General features: G+C 46.3%; 1 protein-coding gene across 2 annotated transcripts; it reads right to left on the bottom strand.

Moving 5' to 3' along the window:
- Positions 1 to 547: 547 nt before the first annotated feature.
- Positions 548 to 16,410, bottom strand: LOC141088525 (mediator of RNA polymerase II transcription subunit 28-like). 2 transcript variants are annotated; one of them, XM_073574644.1, is made up of 4 exons: positions 15,951 to 16,410; positions 9,938 to 10,004; positions 7,640 to 7,752; positions 548 to 836 (listed from the first exon to the last, which is right to left on the bottom strand). In XM_073574644.1, exons 1-4 carry the CDS (start codon positions 16,101 to 16,103, stop codon positions 639 to 641), a joined length of 531 nt encoding a protein of 176 aa, XP_073430745.1. In that variant the 5' UTR covers positions 16,104 to 16,410; the 3' UTR covers positions 548 to 638. The 2 variants fall into 2 exon arrangements, 1 of the variants encoding a protein (XP_073430745.1); XR_012231970.1 differs by lacking the exons at positions 548 to 836; positions 7,640 to 7,752 and adding an exon at positions 12,419 to 12,545 and having other exon boundaries at positions 9,936 to 10,004; positions 15,951 to 16,063.
- Between the last annotated feature and the right edge of the window lie 1,477 nt (positions 16,411 to 17,887).

The following is a 17,887-nucleotide window of genomic DNA, read 5'->3' as shown; positions in this document are numbered from 1 at the left end:
GTCAGCTAATTTGCCAACAGATCACAAGTTGGATTCATTTGATATATGTTCTATAGGAGCGTATAAAATCATGGGTATTCATCGTGTATATAGTCCAGCCTGATGAAGGGGCTAGACCGTCTCCGAAACACGAAGCAACGATGAAAGCTTTTATACAATGACCCCAGTGGTACATCACCTCATCATCCATGGCAGCACTGAACCAAACCCCGATTTTTCTCCCTTCCTTGGATTTCTGCCTGGATGTCAGAGTCCAGCAGGTGGAGCAACAGAAAATCAGAATCGCCTCATTATTCCTCAGCGCTGTGCCTGCTCTGACACAACAGGCTCAGGTAAAAAACAACCCAAACTCTGTTTTTTCTTACTACGATCTGCACAAGGTACGCTTTCCTTTCTCTATCATGTACTCAGATGGACACTTCTATTATTTTTGCACCACCTCAGTTCTCTGCCCGTCATACATGTGACACTTACTGCGCAGGACAGAGTATTTTAGCTTTTTTGAATCTGACACTTGGAAACATTAAGAAACACTGAAATACACCAGTTTATAGAAGCATTTTTTAATTGACTCCCCTTTCCAAAATATAGTATAAAAAAAAACAAACAAAAATATTCTTTACAATTTGTCCTTCAGGTCACGTCTGCTTCATTGGCGCAGGGATATTGGCAGAGGCTTGCTCCAGGAATGCCAGAGGCCCTTGTGGCATTTCGCTTGGCTTCTTAGGCGGACCATTAATCTCCTCTAGGACTTGCTGCCAGCTCCGTAGCTTAGCCAGGTGCTTCTGAATGAGCGCTTCCTTCCTCTGCAGCTCGCTCCTCAGTTCTGTCACATCCTATCAGGAGCAAATGTAGAAAAAAAAAAAGGCAATTTATATTGTAGCAAGGGTTTGATGATGGCAAACAGCAAACAATGCTTCCTGGCAGGAGGAGGTTTGCTGTTATGTCTACCAGGGCTGTGGAGTCGGAGTCGTGGTCGGTGCTCATTTTGTTGGAGTCGGTATAAAATGGACCGACTCCGACTCCTAAAATATATAATAAATTGGGTACAGTAGTTCAATGCAGAATATTTTTTCATAGGAATTTGGGAAAGTTATGAAATGTCCTATAAATGGCTGTTCTATTCCTGATCTAAGGCTACATTCACACACAGCGTTTTTCCAGCGTTTTTTGAGGATACGTTTTTCAGTTGCAAAAGCAGATCAGCTTTTTAAAAAAACCGCATCACGAGCTCATAGATAATGTTTTCAATAGCAAAAGTAGATTAGAAATCTGCTCTATATATCCATTTATCCATATCACATCTGTACCAAAAAGAATGAACGCTGGATAGCACACAGACTAACACTCCTTTTTTTAGCACCAGTCAGGTACATCTCATAGCTGCCCAAAAGGACGCCCAGGACAGGCATTGCTCGTCTTCAGTAACATCAACTGATAGTTGGAATAAATAGACTGCATTCATCACCACATCTTCTTAAGATGCAGGCTTTATTTTCAAGTGTAGGGGTGTGAAGTATGAGGTTCTGCAGCAGCTGAGGTGTGCAGTATGAAATTCTGCGGAACAGTATGAGATTCTGCCTCCCCCCCTAGGTTTGATCCTGGCTACGCCCATAGTGTGAATGAAGCCTGAGGGTCTAGGGTTTCTCTTAGCCGAGATAAGTCATAGTGTGTGTGTTTATATTATACACACACACACACACACACACACACACACACACACACACACACACACACACACACAGTACAGGCCAAAAGTTTGGACACACCTTCTCAATCAAAGCGTTTTCTTTATTTTCATGACTATGAAAATTGTAGATTCACTCTGAAGGCATCAAAACTATGAATTAACACATGTGGAATTATATAATTAACAAAAGAGTGTGAAACTACTGAAAATACTGTATGTCTTATTTTCTAGGTTCTTCAAAGTAGCCACCTTTTGCTTTGATTTCTGCTTTGCACACTCTTGGCATTCTCTTGATGAGCTACAAGAGGTAGTTACTGGAAAAGGTTTTCACTTCCCAGGTGTGCCCTGTCAGGTTTAATAAGTTGGATTTCTTGCCTTATAAATGAGGTTGGGACCATCAGTTGTGTTGTGCAGAAGTCTGGTGGATACACAGCTGATAGTCCTACTGAATAGACTGCTAGAATTTGTATTATGGAAAGAAAAAAGCAGCTAAGTAAAGAAAAAGGAGTGGCCATCATTACTTTAAGAAATGAAGGTTAGCCAGTCCGAAAAATTGGGAAAACTTTGAAAGTGTCCCCAAGTGCATTGGCAAAAACCATTAAGCGCTACAAAGAAATTGGCTCACATGAGGACCGCCCCAGGAAAGGAAGACCAAGAGTCACCCCTGCTGCGGAGGATAAGTTCATCCGAGTCACCAGCCTCAGAAATCGCAGGTTAACAGCAGCTCAGATTAGAGACCAGGTCAATGCCACACAGAGTTCTAGCAGCAGACACATCTCTACAACAATTGTTAAGAGGAGACTTTGTGCAGCAGGCCTTCATGGTAAAATAGCTGCTAGGAAACCACTGCTAAGGACAGGCAACAAGCAGAAGAGACTTGTTTGGGCTAGAGAACACAAGGAATGGACATTAGACCAGTGGAAATCTGTGCTTTGGTCTGATGAGTCCAAATTTGAGATCTTTGGTTCCAACCACCGTGTCTTTGTGCGACGCAGAAAAGGTGAACGGATGGACTCTACATGCCTGGTTCCCACCGTGAAGCATGGAGGAGGAGGTGTGATGGTGTGGGGGTGCTTTGCTGGTGACACTCTTGGGGATTTATTCAAAATTGAAGGCATACTGAACCAGCATTGCTACCACAGCATCTTGCAGCGGCATGCTATTCCATCCAGTTTGTGTTTAGTTGGACCATCATTTATTTTTCAACAGGACAACGGCCTCAAACACACCTCCAGGCTGTGTAAGGGCTATTTGACCAAGAAGGAGAGTGATGGGGTGCTACGCCAGATGACCTGGCCTCCACAGTCACCAGACCTGAACCCAATCGAGATGGTTTGGGGGTGAGTGAAGGAAAACGGGCCTACAAGTGCTAAGCATCTCTGGGAACTCCTTCAAGACTGTTGGAAGACCATTTCTGGTGACTACCACTTGAAGCTCATCAAGAGAATGCCAAGAGTGTGCAAAGCAGTAATCAAAGCAAAAGGTGGCTACTTTGAAGAATCTAGAATATAAGACATATTTTCAGTTCTTTCACACTTTATATAATTCCACATGTGTTAATTCATTGTTTTGATGCCTTCAGAATGAATCTACAATTTTCATAGTCATGAAAAGAAAACTCTGAATGAGGTGGTGTGTCCAAACGTTGGTCTGTACCGTATACATGTACATGTATACAGTGTATTACATATTTACAATTTATTACAGTTTTTTGTGTTCTAAAGTTGTATTCCAATAAATATTATGTTCTAAATATCTTGATTATTGGATCATAGAAATGATTAAATGTCTGATGTTCACATTGTACTACAATAAATTTTTCACTTAAATATAAGCAATATATGTGGGAGTCGGAGTCGTGGAGTCGGTGTAAGAGAAATTGAGGAGTCGGAGTCGGTGTAAGGGAAATTGAGGAGTCAGAGTCGCAGGTTTGGCTTACCAACTCCATAGCCCTGATGTCTACTATGGTTATATTTAAAGGGGTTTTCTAGGATCTAAAATACATGACTACTTTCTTCTAGAAAGTGTCATATCTGTCAGCCAGGAATGTCTGGTACTGCAGCTCAGCTTCGTGGAAATTAACGTGGACAGCTGTTTCTGGAATAAAGCAGCCATGGTTTTCTAATCCTTCTGGACAATCCCTGTAGGATATCTCCATGAATAGCAGATTTGCATTTGATTCTTCTGCATCTTATCAGTATGTAACATGAGCTGTTTTGCTGAGAAATTGAAAAAGATTTCAGACTATGCGTTGCAGAAAGTGAAATCTACAATTCCACAACACGGATTAACGCGTCAATTTCTGCACAAAAATGATCAGCAACGTACAGTTTGGTCCATATATATTTGGACAGAGACAACATTTTTCCAATTTTGGTTCTAGACATTACCACAATGAATTTTAAACAAAACAATTCAGCTGCAGTTGAAGTTCAGACTTTCAGCTTTCATTTGAGGGTATCCACATTAAAATTGGATGAAGGGTTTAGGAGTTTCAGCTCCTTAACATGTGCCACCCTGTTTTTAAAGGGACCAAAAGTAATTGGACAATTGACTCCAAGGCTATTTCATGGACATTTGTGGGCAATCCCTTCATTATGTCATTCTCAATTAAGCAGATAAAAGGCCTGGAGTTGATTTGAGGTGTGGTGCTTGCATTTAGGATGTTTTGCTGTGAAGGAAACATGCGTCAAAGGAGCTCTCCATGCAGGTGAAACAAGCCATCCTTAAGCTGCAAAAACAGAAAAAACCCATCCGAGAAATTGCTACAACATTAGGAGTGGCAAAATCTACAGTTTGGTACATCCTGAGAAAGAAAGAAAGCACTGGTGAACTCATCAAAGCAAAAAGACCTGGGTGCCCACGGAAGACAACAGTGGTGGATGATCGCAGAATAGTCTCTATAGTGAAGAGAAACCCCTTCACAACGGCCAACCAAGTGACCAACACTCTCCAGGAGGTAGGCGTATCAATATCCAAATCTACCATAAAGAGAAGACTGCATGAAAGTAAATACAGAGGGTTCACTGCACGGTGCAAGCCACTCATAAGCATCAAGGATAAAAAGGCTAGACTGGACTTTTCTAAAAAACATCTAAAAAAGCCAGCACAGTTCTGGAAGAACATTCTTTGGATAGATGAAACCAAGATCAACCTCTACCAGAATGATGGAAAGAGAAAAGTATGGCGAAGGCGTGGTACAGCTCATGATCCAAAGCATACCACATCATCTGTAAAACACGGCGGAGGCAGTGTGATGGCTTGGGCATGCATGGCTGCCAGTGGCACTGGGTCACTAGTGTTTATTGATGATGTGACACAGGACAGAAGCAGCCGAATGAATTCTGAGGTATTCAGAGCCATACTGTGTGCTCAGATCCAGCCAAATGCAGCCAAACTGATTGGTCGTCGTTTCATACTACAGATGGACAATGACCCAAAACATAAAGCCAAAGCAACCCAGGAGTTTATTAAAGCAAAGAAGTGGAATATTCTTGAATGGCCAAGTCAGTCACCTGATCTCAACCCAATTGAGCATGCATTTCACTTGTTAAAGACTAAACTTCAGACAGAAAGGCCCACAAACAAACAGCAACTGAAAACCACCGCAGTGAAGGCCTGGCAGAGCATCAAAGAGGAGGAAACACAGCGTCTGGTGATGTCCATGAGTTCAAGACTTCAGGCAGTCATTGCCAACAAAGCGTTTTCAACCAAGTACTAGAAATGAACATTTTATTTACAATTATTTAATCTGTCCAATTACTTTTGGTCCCTTTAAAAACAGGGTGGCACATGTTAAGGAGCTGAAACTCCTAAACCCTTCATCCAATTTTAATGTGGATACCCTCAAATGAAAGCTGAAAGTCTGAACTTCAACTGCATCTGAATTGTTTTGTTTAAAATTCATTGTGGTAATGTCTAGAACCAAAATTAGAAAAATGTTGTCTCTGTCCAAATATATATGGACCTAACTGTATAAATGAGATTTATCATGTCAGTTAGCTGGTACTGTATTACGTTCTGGATTTCCACATGCAAATCCACACGGGACATCAGCCACAAACATGCAAAGTGTGGACATAACCTTTAGTTCCCCCACAGCGCTCCATCAGCCTTACAATGGATACTATTGCCACCTGAGCGACCATGTTGTCTTACAGTAAGGTCTGTTAGGGTACACAGGTAGATAGATAACCCTCCAGGTAAAGTGATATACGGTTTTATTTCTTGGGCAGGGCTGGATGGGGCCGCACATGTCTTATATAGCGTGTTATGCCTGTAAGGCTAAGTGCACACGTACCGGAACTCTTGTGGAAATTACCGCGAGAACTCCGGAATTCCAGTCCACGGGAAAATCGCATTTTAAATTCCCGCGATTTTCCCGCGGAAAAACTAGCATTTTGCAAGCGTAATTAGCTTGCAAAGTGCTAGCGTTCTCCAAGCGATCTGTAGCATCGCTTGGAGAACTGATTGACAGGTTGGGCACACTCATCAAACAGTGTTTGACAAGTGTGACCAACTTTTTACTACTGAGGCCGCCTATGCAGCATCAGTAGTAAAAGATAAAATGTAAAAAAAAAAATAAAAAATGGTGTTATTCTTACCCTCCGACGTCCCGCGCATCCGTTCCCAGTAATCCTTTGCGAAAATGCCCACGATGACGTCAGTTCTCGCGGGATCGTGACGTCTCGCGGTAATTCGCGATGACGTCGCGCGAATGACCGCGAGACTTCGCGATCCCGCGAGAGCGGACGCCATCGTGGGCATTTTCGCAAAGGATTACTGGGAACGAGAGCGTGAAGAGAAGCGGGAAGACTGCGCGGGACACCGGAAGGTAAGAATAACAATATTTTTTATTTTTAAATTCTATTTTTTACAGGACAGTCTCCTCTACTCTGGACCGTGGGTACCATCCGCAAATGCTCTGCTTACTTTCCGCATGGTGTGCACAGCCACATGCGGAAAGTAAACGGAACAATGCATTCCTATGGGTGCGGGATCGCCGCGATTCCGCAAATTAATGAGCATGCTGCGGTTTTTACCACGAAGCGATTCCGCCGCGGTAAAAACCGCAGCATTAGTACAGCATTGCGGAATCCCATAGGAATGCATGGGATGCTTATTTTTCGCGTTTTCGCGGCAAAATCGAGCGGTTAAAACCGCCGCGGAAACGCGAAAAAAACGCCACGTGTGAACTCAGACTTAGTGGCACAACTCCCTTACTGCAGCCCTGTACATACAAGTGTGGCGGTGAATGGGGCTGCAGCTTTGGCCCTTTCATAGCACTAATCAGTACGGGCCCTAAGGACAGGTCATGAATGTTTAAAGGGAATCTGTCAGCAGAGAATGACTATTCTGATGTGGCAAACAGTCCCGTGCAGTTTCCCACCTGCTTGTTTTCCCCCATCTTCACCCCCTCTATTTTGATTGACAGCTCTGGCTTTATAAAGTCAGTAAAAGGGCGCTGATAAAAGTGAAAACAAGTATGTGAAAAGGTGCACTGAACTGTTTGGCCACACCAATGGTGCACCAAGCGCCTGTTCATGGTTGGAACAGTCTTCAGCGCCAACAGTCTCTTTTTGAGCAATCATTCAGATGGCAGACATTCCAGCCGCCTCTCTCATACACAAGAGGCGCGCGTCCCGCGTTTTCTATGAGGGAGCCATCGCCTGGCACGTCTGGCTGCAGATTATCTCAGGGAGACAATGCGATCGGCAGGCCAAAAATCAGACCTTCCATTTCATTATGCCCCCCCAACAAACTGTCAGAGGAATTCCAGACACAGACTGTGGGACAATCCTGGAGATATCAGTGGGCTCAGCTGACATTAATCAAATGTGTATGGGGTTTAAGTCCTGGAGACCTCTTTGAGATAAGCCAGTTTGCTATGGAGACATCATCCTTAGGAGTAGTGAGGAGATGACATGGTCCTCACAGTAGGATATTCACCTCCTTAATAACCTGCTCCGGCTTCTGGACAGACAGCTGTAATCTCTTCTGTAGGAAGAAACATTCTGTTTGTCTGGCCACATCCAGGATCTTCTGAATACACTGTTCAACACCTGAGGAGGAGAGAAGAAGACCGGGAACGTTTCAGACTGGTGCTACCACATAACAGACGCAGCATGGACCCCTGGGCTGGGGCTGTAGACAGACATTTGCAGTAAAGCGCTTTCAAAACATTTCAGCAGTAAGGGGACCGTCTGCTACGTCTCTGTGCCTATCTGGAATAACGGACACTTTCAGAAAAAAAAAAAAGTATAAATGGAGCTCACATGAGTTTATGGTGATTTATCTAAATTCTCTCACAAATGCAGTCACATTTCCACGCTCCTGGCATTTATTCCCTCCTTGTATTACGTCCAGTACGCTGTAATCTCCCCACCATCGAGTACAGGCCGTCACACATCATAAACCTCTCATTTCCACTGATCCCACATCTCTCCTCAGCCTCCATGTCTCTTAATGGATTGTGTTTCTCAAGCTGGGCAGCAGACTGAACAGTTTCAGTACCGGAGCTGTGTTATGTGAGTAATTACTTTTTAACTATAAGAAATGTCTGTGTGGTGGAAGAGGAATCATTGGATCTGTAGTTCTTCACATACAGTGAGGGAAAAAAAGTATTTAGTCAGCCACCAATTGTGCAAGTTCTCCCACTTAAAAAGATGAGAGAGGCCTGTAATTGACATCATAGGTAGACCACAACTATGAGAGTCAAAATGAGAAAACAAATCCAATTACGATTTCAGTAAGTCTTCACAAGGTTGGCGACACTGTTGGTGGTATGTTGGCCCATTCCTCCATGCAGATCTCCTCTAGAGCAGTGATGTTTTGGGCCTGTTGCTTGGCAACACAGACTTTCAAATCCCTCCAAAAGTTTTCTATGAGGTTGAGACCTGGATACTGACTAGGTCACTCCAGGACCTTCATGTGCTTCTTACGAAGCCACACCTTCGTTGCCCTGGTGGTGTGTGTTGGGATCATTATGCTGAAAGACCCATCCACGTTTCATCTGCAATGCCCTTGCTGATGGTAGGAGATTTGCACTCAAAGTCTCACGATACATGGGCCCCATTCATTCTTTCGTGTACACGGATCAGTCGTCCTGGTCCCTTGGCAGAGAAACAGCCCCAAAGCATGATGTTGCCATCCCCATGCTTCACAGTAGGTATGGTGTTCTTTGTATGCAACTCCGCATTCTGTCTCCTCCAAACACGACGAGTTTTGTTTCTACCAAACAGTTCTACTTTGGTTTCATCAGACCATATGACATTCTCCCAATACTCTTCTGGATAAACCAAATGCTCTTTAACAAACTTCAGACGGCCCCGGACATGTACTGGCTTAAGCAGGGGGACACGTCTGGCACTGGAGGATCTCAGTCCCTGGCGGTATAGTGCGTTACTGAAAGTAGCCTTTGTTACGGCAGTCCCATTTCTATGCAGGTCATTCACTAGGTCCCCCCTTGTGGTTCTGGGTTTTTGCTCACCGTTCTTGTGATCATTTTGACCCCATGGTGTGACATCTTGCGTGGAGCCCCAGATCGAGGGAGATCATCAGTGGTCTTTTATGACTTCCATTTTCTTATTATTGCTCCCACAGTTAATTTCATCACACCAAGCTGCTTGCCTATTGCAGATTCAGTCTTCCCAGCCTGGTGCAGGGCTACAATTGTGTTTCTGGTGTCCTTCGACAGCTCTTTGGTCTTCACCATAGTGGAGTTTGGAGTGTGACTGTTTGAGGTTGTGGACAGGTGACTTTTATACTGATAAGTTCAAACAGGTGCCATTACTACAGGTAATGAGTTGAGAACAGAGGAGCCTCTTAAAGAAGAAGTTACAGGTCTATGAGAGCCAGAAATCTTGCATGTTTTTAGATGACCAAATACTTATTTTCCTCCTTAATTTGAAAAATAATTCTTGCCAAATCAGACAAAGTGATTTTCTGGATTTGTTTTCTCATTTTGACTCTCATAGTTGTGGTCTACCTATTATGTCAATTACAGGCCTCTCATCATTTTAAGTGGGAGAACTTGAACAATTGGTGGCTGACTAAATACTTTTTTCCCCACTATGTAATTTAGACAACAAAAGCCAAAGCAGCATCAAAAAAGGAAATAATGAGTAATAACGACCTCTGAGCCATGGTGCCATCACCTGGTTTGTATGGAGAGCTATTTGGATAAATTTGGTAAAAGAAGTAAAATCCCTATAAACGACAGAGACTCAGCATCTCGGCGTATGTTACCTGTGCCGATCTCCTCCTGGTCTGTGCCGTTCACATAGTCCTGGCTCACGAGAGAAGCAAAGCAAGCCTGTAATAGAGAGGAAAACGAATTACATCTACAATGGATTATACCATTTCTGAGGCGGCCATGTTACAGCGTTGCCCCGACTAGAAGTCCTTCTCTGTGGAGCAAGTTTGAGTGACAGCTGCCATCTCCAACAAGCTGCGGAAAACCATGAAACTGACAGTGGGCAGGAACATGGCTGCCCTGCAAGCACCCAGAAGAGGACGGGACATGTCTGATCTCCATGCACGGCCGGGCAGTCAGGGAAGGATTGGGGTGAAACACCCCTAAAGTAGAAACATTGTAGTAAGGGATGCTGTGTATAGCTCAGGGCGCACAGACCAGACGTTGTCCCAATGCGCCGGGTACTGGAAACACTAACAATTTCTTCCGTATTTCAGTGATTTCCAGCTGTTACAAAACTACAACTCCCAGCACGCCCTAACACATTATTAATATACATTTATATAGCACCATTTATTCCAAGGCACTTTACATGTGAAATGAGAAATATAGACAAGTATAATAAACATTTGTAAGACAAGGGACACACAAGTACATAAGGAGAGGGGACCCTGCCCGCGATGGCTCACAGTCTACAGGGATGGGTGAGGATACAGTAGGAGAGGGTAGAGCAGGTCGTGCTGGTTGTGTGTCGGAACAGGTGGATCTTCAGGTTCTTCTTGAAGGTTTCCGTTGTTGGTGAGAGTCTGATGTGTTGCGGCAGAGCGTTACAGAGTATGGGGGAAGCACAGGAGAAGTCTTGTATGTGGTTGTGGTGGGAAAAAGATACCGGGGGGAGTAGAGGAGGAGATCTTGAGATGATCGAAGGTTGCGTGCGATTAGGTACCGGGAGACCATGTGACAGATGTATGGGGGAGACAGGTTGTGGGTGGCTTTGTATGTTATGGTTAGGGTTTTGAACTGGAGCCTCTGGGCAATAGGAAGCTATTGAAGGGCCTGGGGAATAACGGGGAGACAGGTGGATTAGTCGGGCAGCAGAGTGCAGGATGGATTGGAGTGGTGCCAGAGTGCTGGAGGGGAGGCCAGAGAGTAGGGGGTTGCAGTAGTCGAGGCAGGAGATAAGGGCATGCACTAGTGTTTTTGTGGTTTCATGGTTGAGGAATGCGCGGATCCGGGAAATAATTGAGTTTGAGGCGGCATGAGGAGGTAAGGGCTTAGATATGTGGTTTGAAAGAGAGGGCAGAGTTGAGGAAGACCCCAAGGCACAGAACATGCGGGACTGGGGAAAGCGAGCAGCCATTGACAATGATGGATAGGTCTGGTGTAGGAGTAGAGTGAGATGGGGGAAAGATGATGAATTCTGTTTTGTCCATGTTCACTTTGAGAAAGCGAGCAGAAAAGAAGGCTGAAACAGCAGACAGACATTGTGGGATTTTGGTCAGTAAGGAGGTGAGGTCAGGTCAGGTCCAGATAGGTAGATCTGCGTGTCATTGGCGTACAGGTGATACTGCAAACCGTGGGATTCTATGAGCTGTCCCAGGCTGAAGGTGTAGATGGAGAAGAGTAGGGGTCCTAGAACTGAGCCTTGAACACCAACAGACAGGGGGCGCGGTGAGGAGGTGGTGTGTGAGAGGGAGACACTAAATGTTCGGTCTGTTAGGTATGATGAGATCGAGGATAGGGCCAAGCCTGTGATGCCAAGAGATGAGAGAATTTGTAGCAGGAGAGAGTGGTCCACGGTGTCAAAGGAGAAAGACAGGTCCGGGAGAAGGAGGACAGAGTAGTGTCGCTTGCTCTTGGCGGTTAGTAGGTCCTTGGTGACTTTAGTTAGGGCAGTTTCAGTTGAGTGATGTGGTCGGAAGCCAGATTGTAACCGATCACATAGGGAACAGGAGGAGAGGTGGGAGGACAGTTCAAGATATACATGCTGTTCCAGTAGTTTTGAGGCATAAGGGAGAAGAGATATCGGGCGATAGTTAGACACAGAGGATGGGTCGAGGGAGGGCTTTTTGAGGATGGGTGTGATTGAGGCATGTTTAAAGGATAATAATCTTTATTTTTATATAGCGCTAACATATTACGCAGCGCTTTACAGTTTGTACACATTAAGAGGGAAAGACACCATTTGTAAGTGAAAGGTTGAAGAGGTGTGTTAGAGTTGGGATGAAGACTGTGGCAAGGTTAGGGATGAGGTGGGACGGGAGTGGGTCAAGCGTACAAGTGGTGAGGTGTGATCTTGACCAGGGGCGGACACTGACAGCTTGGGGCCCCTGTGCAAGAAATGTGTCTGGGCCCCCCTCCTTTTATGGCGTCAAAGCTACGTGTGTATATAGCCACACACACATACATGTATATATATTACATAATCTCCTTTATTATGTATATTGCTGTCCCTTACAGTGTGCCCTCTCGTTTATGTACAGTACGGTCCCTTGCATTTTGAATTATATAGAGCCCTGTTTTTTATTACTTACCGTCCTGTCTTGTTAGCTGTATAATGCAATGATGGCTGATGGAGCATGGGAAAGCTTCTTTTCTAATGGATTTGCTGATGGACTGGTAGCCTGGTCACCGGCTCCTCGATCAGCAGTCATTTTATATCTAAAAAGAGAGGGGACTATGTAATAAAAGAGGGCAAGAATACACTATGTAAGAGACAGCACTGTACATAACAGCAGAGGAAGGTATATAATAAGGGACGGCACCATATATAACTAGAGAGGATGGTACGTAATAAGGGACGGTGTTATACATAATAAAAGAGGAAACTATGTAACTAAGGATGATGTTATACAGAATTAGTGAGTACACTATATAATTAGGGACTGTGTTAGACATAGTAAGTAATAATAATAATGTCTTCCTCCACCTCCCCCTGTTCCTAAGGCAATTATAAGTCCCCCTTCCTCCCATCCCAATCCCCCACACGCCTCATTGTTCTCCTCCCCTCACATCTCATTATTGTCCTCTCCCCCAAGCCATCATTGCCCTCTTCACCACCTCCATCATTTTCTTCTCCCCCACCACTATTTTGGCTTTCTCCCCCACCACTCCCATCATTGCCCATTCCACCACCTCCACCTCCCCCATTCATTGCCCTTTCCACCACCATCATTGCATTCTCCCCCACCACCCCATCATCATTTCATTTTTCCCCACCATCCCATAATTGCCCTCTCCCCATCACGGCCTTCTCCCCATCACCCCATCATATCATTGCCCCTCGGGCCCGGAGAAACCGGCCAAATTGCCCTCCTCATTAGCTGCCTGGCAGGGCCCCCTGGAGGCTCTGGGCCCCTGTGCAGTTGCACAGGTTGAACCGGCGGTATGTCCGCCCATGATTTTGACAGGAGGGTGGAGAGCTGATCTTCACATGCAGAGAGTTGTGATTTCCTAACAGGTTAGACACCATAGATGTAAATTGGCTGCACTTACATGTAAGTGCCCTGTTTCTCCTCCTGGAGAGCGACATGCCAGGGTAAGGAGGCTTATAGGCCATACAATGCTCCTCTGGGAAATTAAATATGCAAATTGTCTCTTCAGAGAGTAAGAGGACTTGAACTCTAGCGCCATCTACTGGAAGTAGCGATCCTAAAATTAATTATCGACCCTTTAACGAGCCTTGCCATATGACTTTGGATAAAAGTCAAACCAAAATCTCAACTTGCAGACGTGTTTTGAGATATTACCCCTCCTCAGTGCAAAGCATGAGATCTAATTTTGCTGTATGGAGAGGCCTCTGACTGAGGTCTAAAGGGTGGCATCTCTCTTTGTGGAGAGTGACATACCTCCCAGGAGCATTGTATGGCCTTTAAGTCTCCTTACACTGGCATTCTAGACATGTCACTCTAAACATGGAGATTGTTACCCCGTAGACCCAAGTCAGATGCCTCTCATACACCAAATCAGATCTCATGCTTTGCACTGAGGAGGAGTTACACCTTCCAAACATGTGTCAGCAAACAGATTCTGGTTTGGCTTTTATCCTAAGTCAGTAACCGATCTCAGACTGCGCCAACTTGTGTGATGGAAAAAGTCTCTGTGTGGCCGCACCCAGCATCACCCTAACAAACCACTGGAAACCATTAGGACACGTTCACACAATACTTTCTTGAGTGGAAACAAGTCCAACAACTATGTTTTCAGAGAAATCTGATTTCTTCTCCTCCTGGACTGATCACTTTAAAAATAATCAATTCTTGGTTAAAATCGGAATTCATTGTTACATTAATGAGACGGAAGACAGTTGGTGCCGATAAGATTCTATGTAGATGAGGGAGGAGGAGCTAAAGGCAGAGCTCCTCCCCCCTCCTCTCTACAGTGAACTGTCTTCTCCTGTCTCAGTAATGGGATTTTGAGAATAAGAAAGAAGCAGATTTCTCTGATGTATTACAACGTGTCTAATCTTCATGTGTCCTATCAATTCATGACATAGAAATGAAAACAGCAGCTACTGTAAAAGGAAAACCCTCATCATATGAACAGCACAGAGGATTTCCCATAGAAATGAATAGGAAGTTTTCCAATTGTTTTTCACTCAGTGTGAACATACCTTAGGGTGCCTTCACATTGCGTCTATCCCCCCGGTCAGCGGCGCTGTCGATGGTTACTTCACCGTCCCCCACAAAACAGGATTCGGACATATTCGCCAACAGGGCCATAGACTACAATGGTGCTGACAGAGCGAGCATGGGCTCGAACGTCCATCATTTTCGGGCGTGTACACCTACTAGACACAGTCTCCTCTGTCCGAGCGGCCGCCTCCAGTAGTCACATACACCTGAAAATGACGCACGTCAGAGCCCACGCTCGCCCTGTCACCACCATTATAGTCTATGGCCCCGTCAGCTCATGCGTCCGAAACCCGTTTTTCGGGGAGGTTCGGACATAAGCCCCAACAGGGACAAGGAACGGTGACAGAGCGAAATGTGAGCACACCCTTAGAACAGAGGGAATGCTGGTTATTGTGGTGCATAGACCCCGGTGTTCCCGACATGGCGGCATGCAGACCCCTCCATCTAACTCCCCGGTAATACACCGGAGCCGCCGTTACAGAAGTCAGCGGGGTCTGCCATAGAGGAGGCAAAATACAAATCATCTCTTCCCTCAGACCAAGATGTTAGGTATACAGCTCCAGAGCCGGGGGGGGCTGCAGTGCTCCAGAGCTGGGGGGGGGGGGGCTGCAGTGCTCCAGAGCTGCTGGGGGGGGGGGGCTGCAGTGCTCCAGAGCTGCTGGGGGGGGGGGGGGGGGCTGCAGTGCTCCAGAGCTGCTGGGGGGGGGGGCTGCAGTGCTCCAGAACTGCTGGGGGGGGGGGGCTGCAGTGCTCCAGAGCTTGGGGGGGCTGCAGTGCTCCAGAGCTTGGGGGGGGGGGGCGGCTGCAGTGCTCCAGAGCTCGGGGGGGGGGGGGGGGGGGCGGCTGCAGTGCTCCAGAGCTGCTGCAGTGCTCCAGAGCTGCTGGGGGGGGGGCGCTGCAGTGCTCCAGAGCTGCTGGGGGGGGGGCTGCAGTGCTCCAGAGCTTGGGGGGGGGGGGGTGCTGCAGTGCTCCAGAGCTTGGGGGGGGGGGGGGGGTGCTGCAGTGCTCCAGAGCTTGGGGGGGGGGGGGGTGCTGCAGTGCTCCAGAGCTCGGGGGGGGGGGGGGGGGGGGGCTGCAGTGCTCCAGAGCTCGGGGGGGGGGGGGGGGGGCTGCAGTGCTCCAGAGCTGCTGGGGGGGGGACTGCAGTGCTCCAGAGCTGTTGGGGGGGGGGGGCTGTAGTGCTCCAGAGCTGTTGGGGGGGGGGGGGGCTGCAGTGCTCCAGAGCTGGGGGAGAGAAGCACCAGTGTCCTGTGTGCATGCTGGGACTTGTAGTGAGGCTGCAGACTACTAATATACACCTGTCCCTCCTCCATCATCTGCAGTGCAGACTGTGCAGCTGCTGTGGAACTACAACTCCCAGCATGTTGACGTCATCAGGGAATGCTGGGAGTTGTAGTCGGACGGCCCCAGTTTCCAGTCTGCACGTTCCTACCTCGAACGAGGACTCCAGCTCGTCCACCAGGGTGCTGTTGGTGTTCTTCGCCCCGGGAGGAGTGGACATCAGGCCAGGCCCTGCTCCAGGCTGCATGGGCGGCGAAGGCCCGGGAGGCTGCCCGGAGAACATCCCGCTGAGAGAAGACGCCATGAGACAGAAGAACAGAACAGGGCTACTGACGTCACCGGACGTCTTCCTGCACAACCACTACTGGCATGCGCCCTACGCCGCCATCATTGATTTGGTAACTGATTTTTTTTAATGCTTTATTTTCGGAAGAGAATGTGCTTCCCAACAACAAAGTATGTCCGGAGCTGGGAATCGCCACACAGCGGCAAAGCGTGGAATAACAGCTACAGCCGTGTTTTTTTTTTAGCCACCAGATGGCGCCATAGCACAGGGAAACGAGAGCAGGGCCCGAGCGGCTCAGACTGGTGGGGAGTCATGGATACAGGGCTGGACCGTCCCGGCCTGCACTTGTGCGCATGAGCAGAAGATGACAGTCACTGCTCTACAGTCATAGATGTAACAGCCAGAACTTTTTTCCTTTCCTTTTTTTTAGGGGTCAAAGAACCAGACTGGAGTCTATATTCTACAGTTGTGATAAGATACATATCACGTCGCCATTTTCCTGTAGAGTTCTCATTTTTCGGGGGCTGAGGGTTATTCTTTGCCCCCAGGGGTTTTTATTGATGCCACTTTCCAATGTTGCAGCGACCAAAAAACCCCATAATCCTGGCGGTTTGGTTCTTATCTCGTTCCGCTGCTTTCTGAGCGGATTAGTTTCTATTTTCATACATCGTATTTTTACGAATTATTATTATTTATATAGCACCATTGGTTCCATGGTGCTGTGCATGAGAAGGGCTGACATACAGATCACAGATGTCACTGACAGTAACAATGACGGACTGATCCAGAGGGAATGCAGCAATAGGGAGAAGTGGGGAGATCCGAACTTCTGTGGTTCCCCCATATTTTTACCCCCAAGGGTGGTTTGCTCGTTCATGACCGGCCAATATTTACAATTCTGACCACTGTCCCTTTATGAGGCCATAACTCTGGAACGCTTCCATGGATCCCGGTGATTCTGACATTGTTTTCTCGTGACATATTGTACTTCATGTCAGTGGTAAAATTTCAACGGAAATTTGGCAAAAATTTTGAAAATTTCACAATTTTCCAACTTTGAATTTTTATGCCCTTAAATCACAGAGACACAGCACACAAAAAACTTACTAAGTAACATTTCCCACGTGTTTACTTTACATCAGCACAATTTGGGAGCAGCAAATTTTTTTTGTTAGGAAGTTATAAGGGTTAAAAGTTGACCAGCGATTTCTCCTTTTTACAACACCATTTTATTTTTACGGACCACATCACATATGAAGCCACTTTGAGGGGTCTATATGATAGAAAATACCCAAATGTGACACCATTCTAAAAACTGCACCCCTCACGGTGCTCAAAACCACATTCAAGAAGTTTATTAACCCTTCAAGTGCTTCACAGGAAGTTTTGGAATGTTCAAAAAAATGAACATTTACATTTTTTCACAAAAAAATTACTTCAAATCCAATTTTTTTTTTTTTACCAACGGTAAGATGAGAAACTGGACCCCAAAATGTGTTGTGCAATTTGTCCTGAGTACGGTGATACCTCATATGTGGGGGGGAACCACTGTTTTGGCGCATGGCAGAGCTCGGAAGGGAAGGAGCGCCGTTTTAGGCCATGTGCACACGGTGCGGATTCTGCTGCGGATCCGCAGCGTTTCTGGTCCTGTTGGTCCGCAGCAGATTTAGCTGCGTTGTACAGTACCATTGCTTTCAGTGGTAAACTGGAAACCGCTGTGCACATGCTGCGGATTTTTCCGCGCGGTTTTGCTGCAGTTTACAATCCGCAGCATGTCAATTCTTTTCATCCATTATGAGGTG

The sequence above is a fragment of the Dendrobates tinctorius genome, unplaced genomic scaffold (genome assembly GCF_039654945.1).
Source record: "Dendrobates tinctorius isolate UK_male_01 unplaced genomic scaffold, ASM3965494v1 ptg000039l, whole genome shotgun sequence".
Lineage (NCBI taxonomy): Eukaryota > Metazoa > Chordata > Amphibia > Anura > Dendrobatidae > Dendrobates > Dendrobates tinctorius.
Note: the sequence above shows the minus strand (reverse complement) of the source record. Positions and strands in the feature narration are given on the sequence as shown.

Coding starts and splice junctions, on each gene's coding strand:
- LOC141088525 (XM_073574644.1), bottom strand. CDS start 16,103: ATGGCGTCTTCTCTCAGCGGGATGTTCTCCGGGCAGCCTCCCGGGCCT. Junction 10,005..15,950: donor AGCTGGAGTCCTCGTTCGAG/GTAGGAACGTGC, acceptor TCTCTATTACAG/GCTTGCTTTGCTTCTCTCGT. Junction 7,753..9,937: donor CCAGGAGGAGATCGGCACAG/GTAACATACGCC, acceptor TCTCCTCCTCAG/GTGTTGAACAGTGTATTCAG.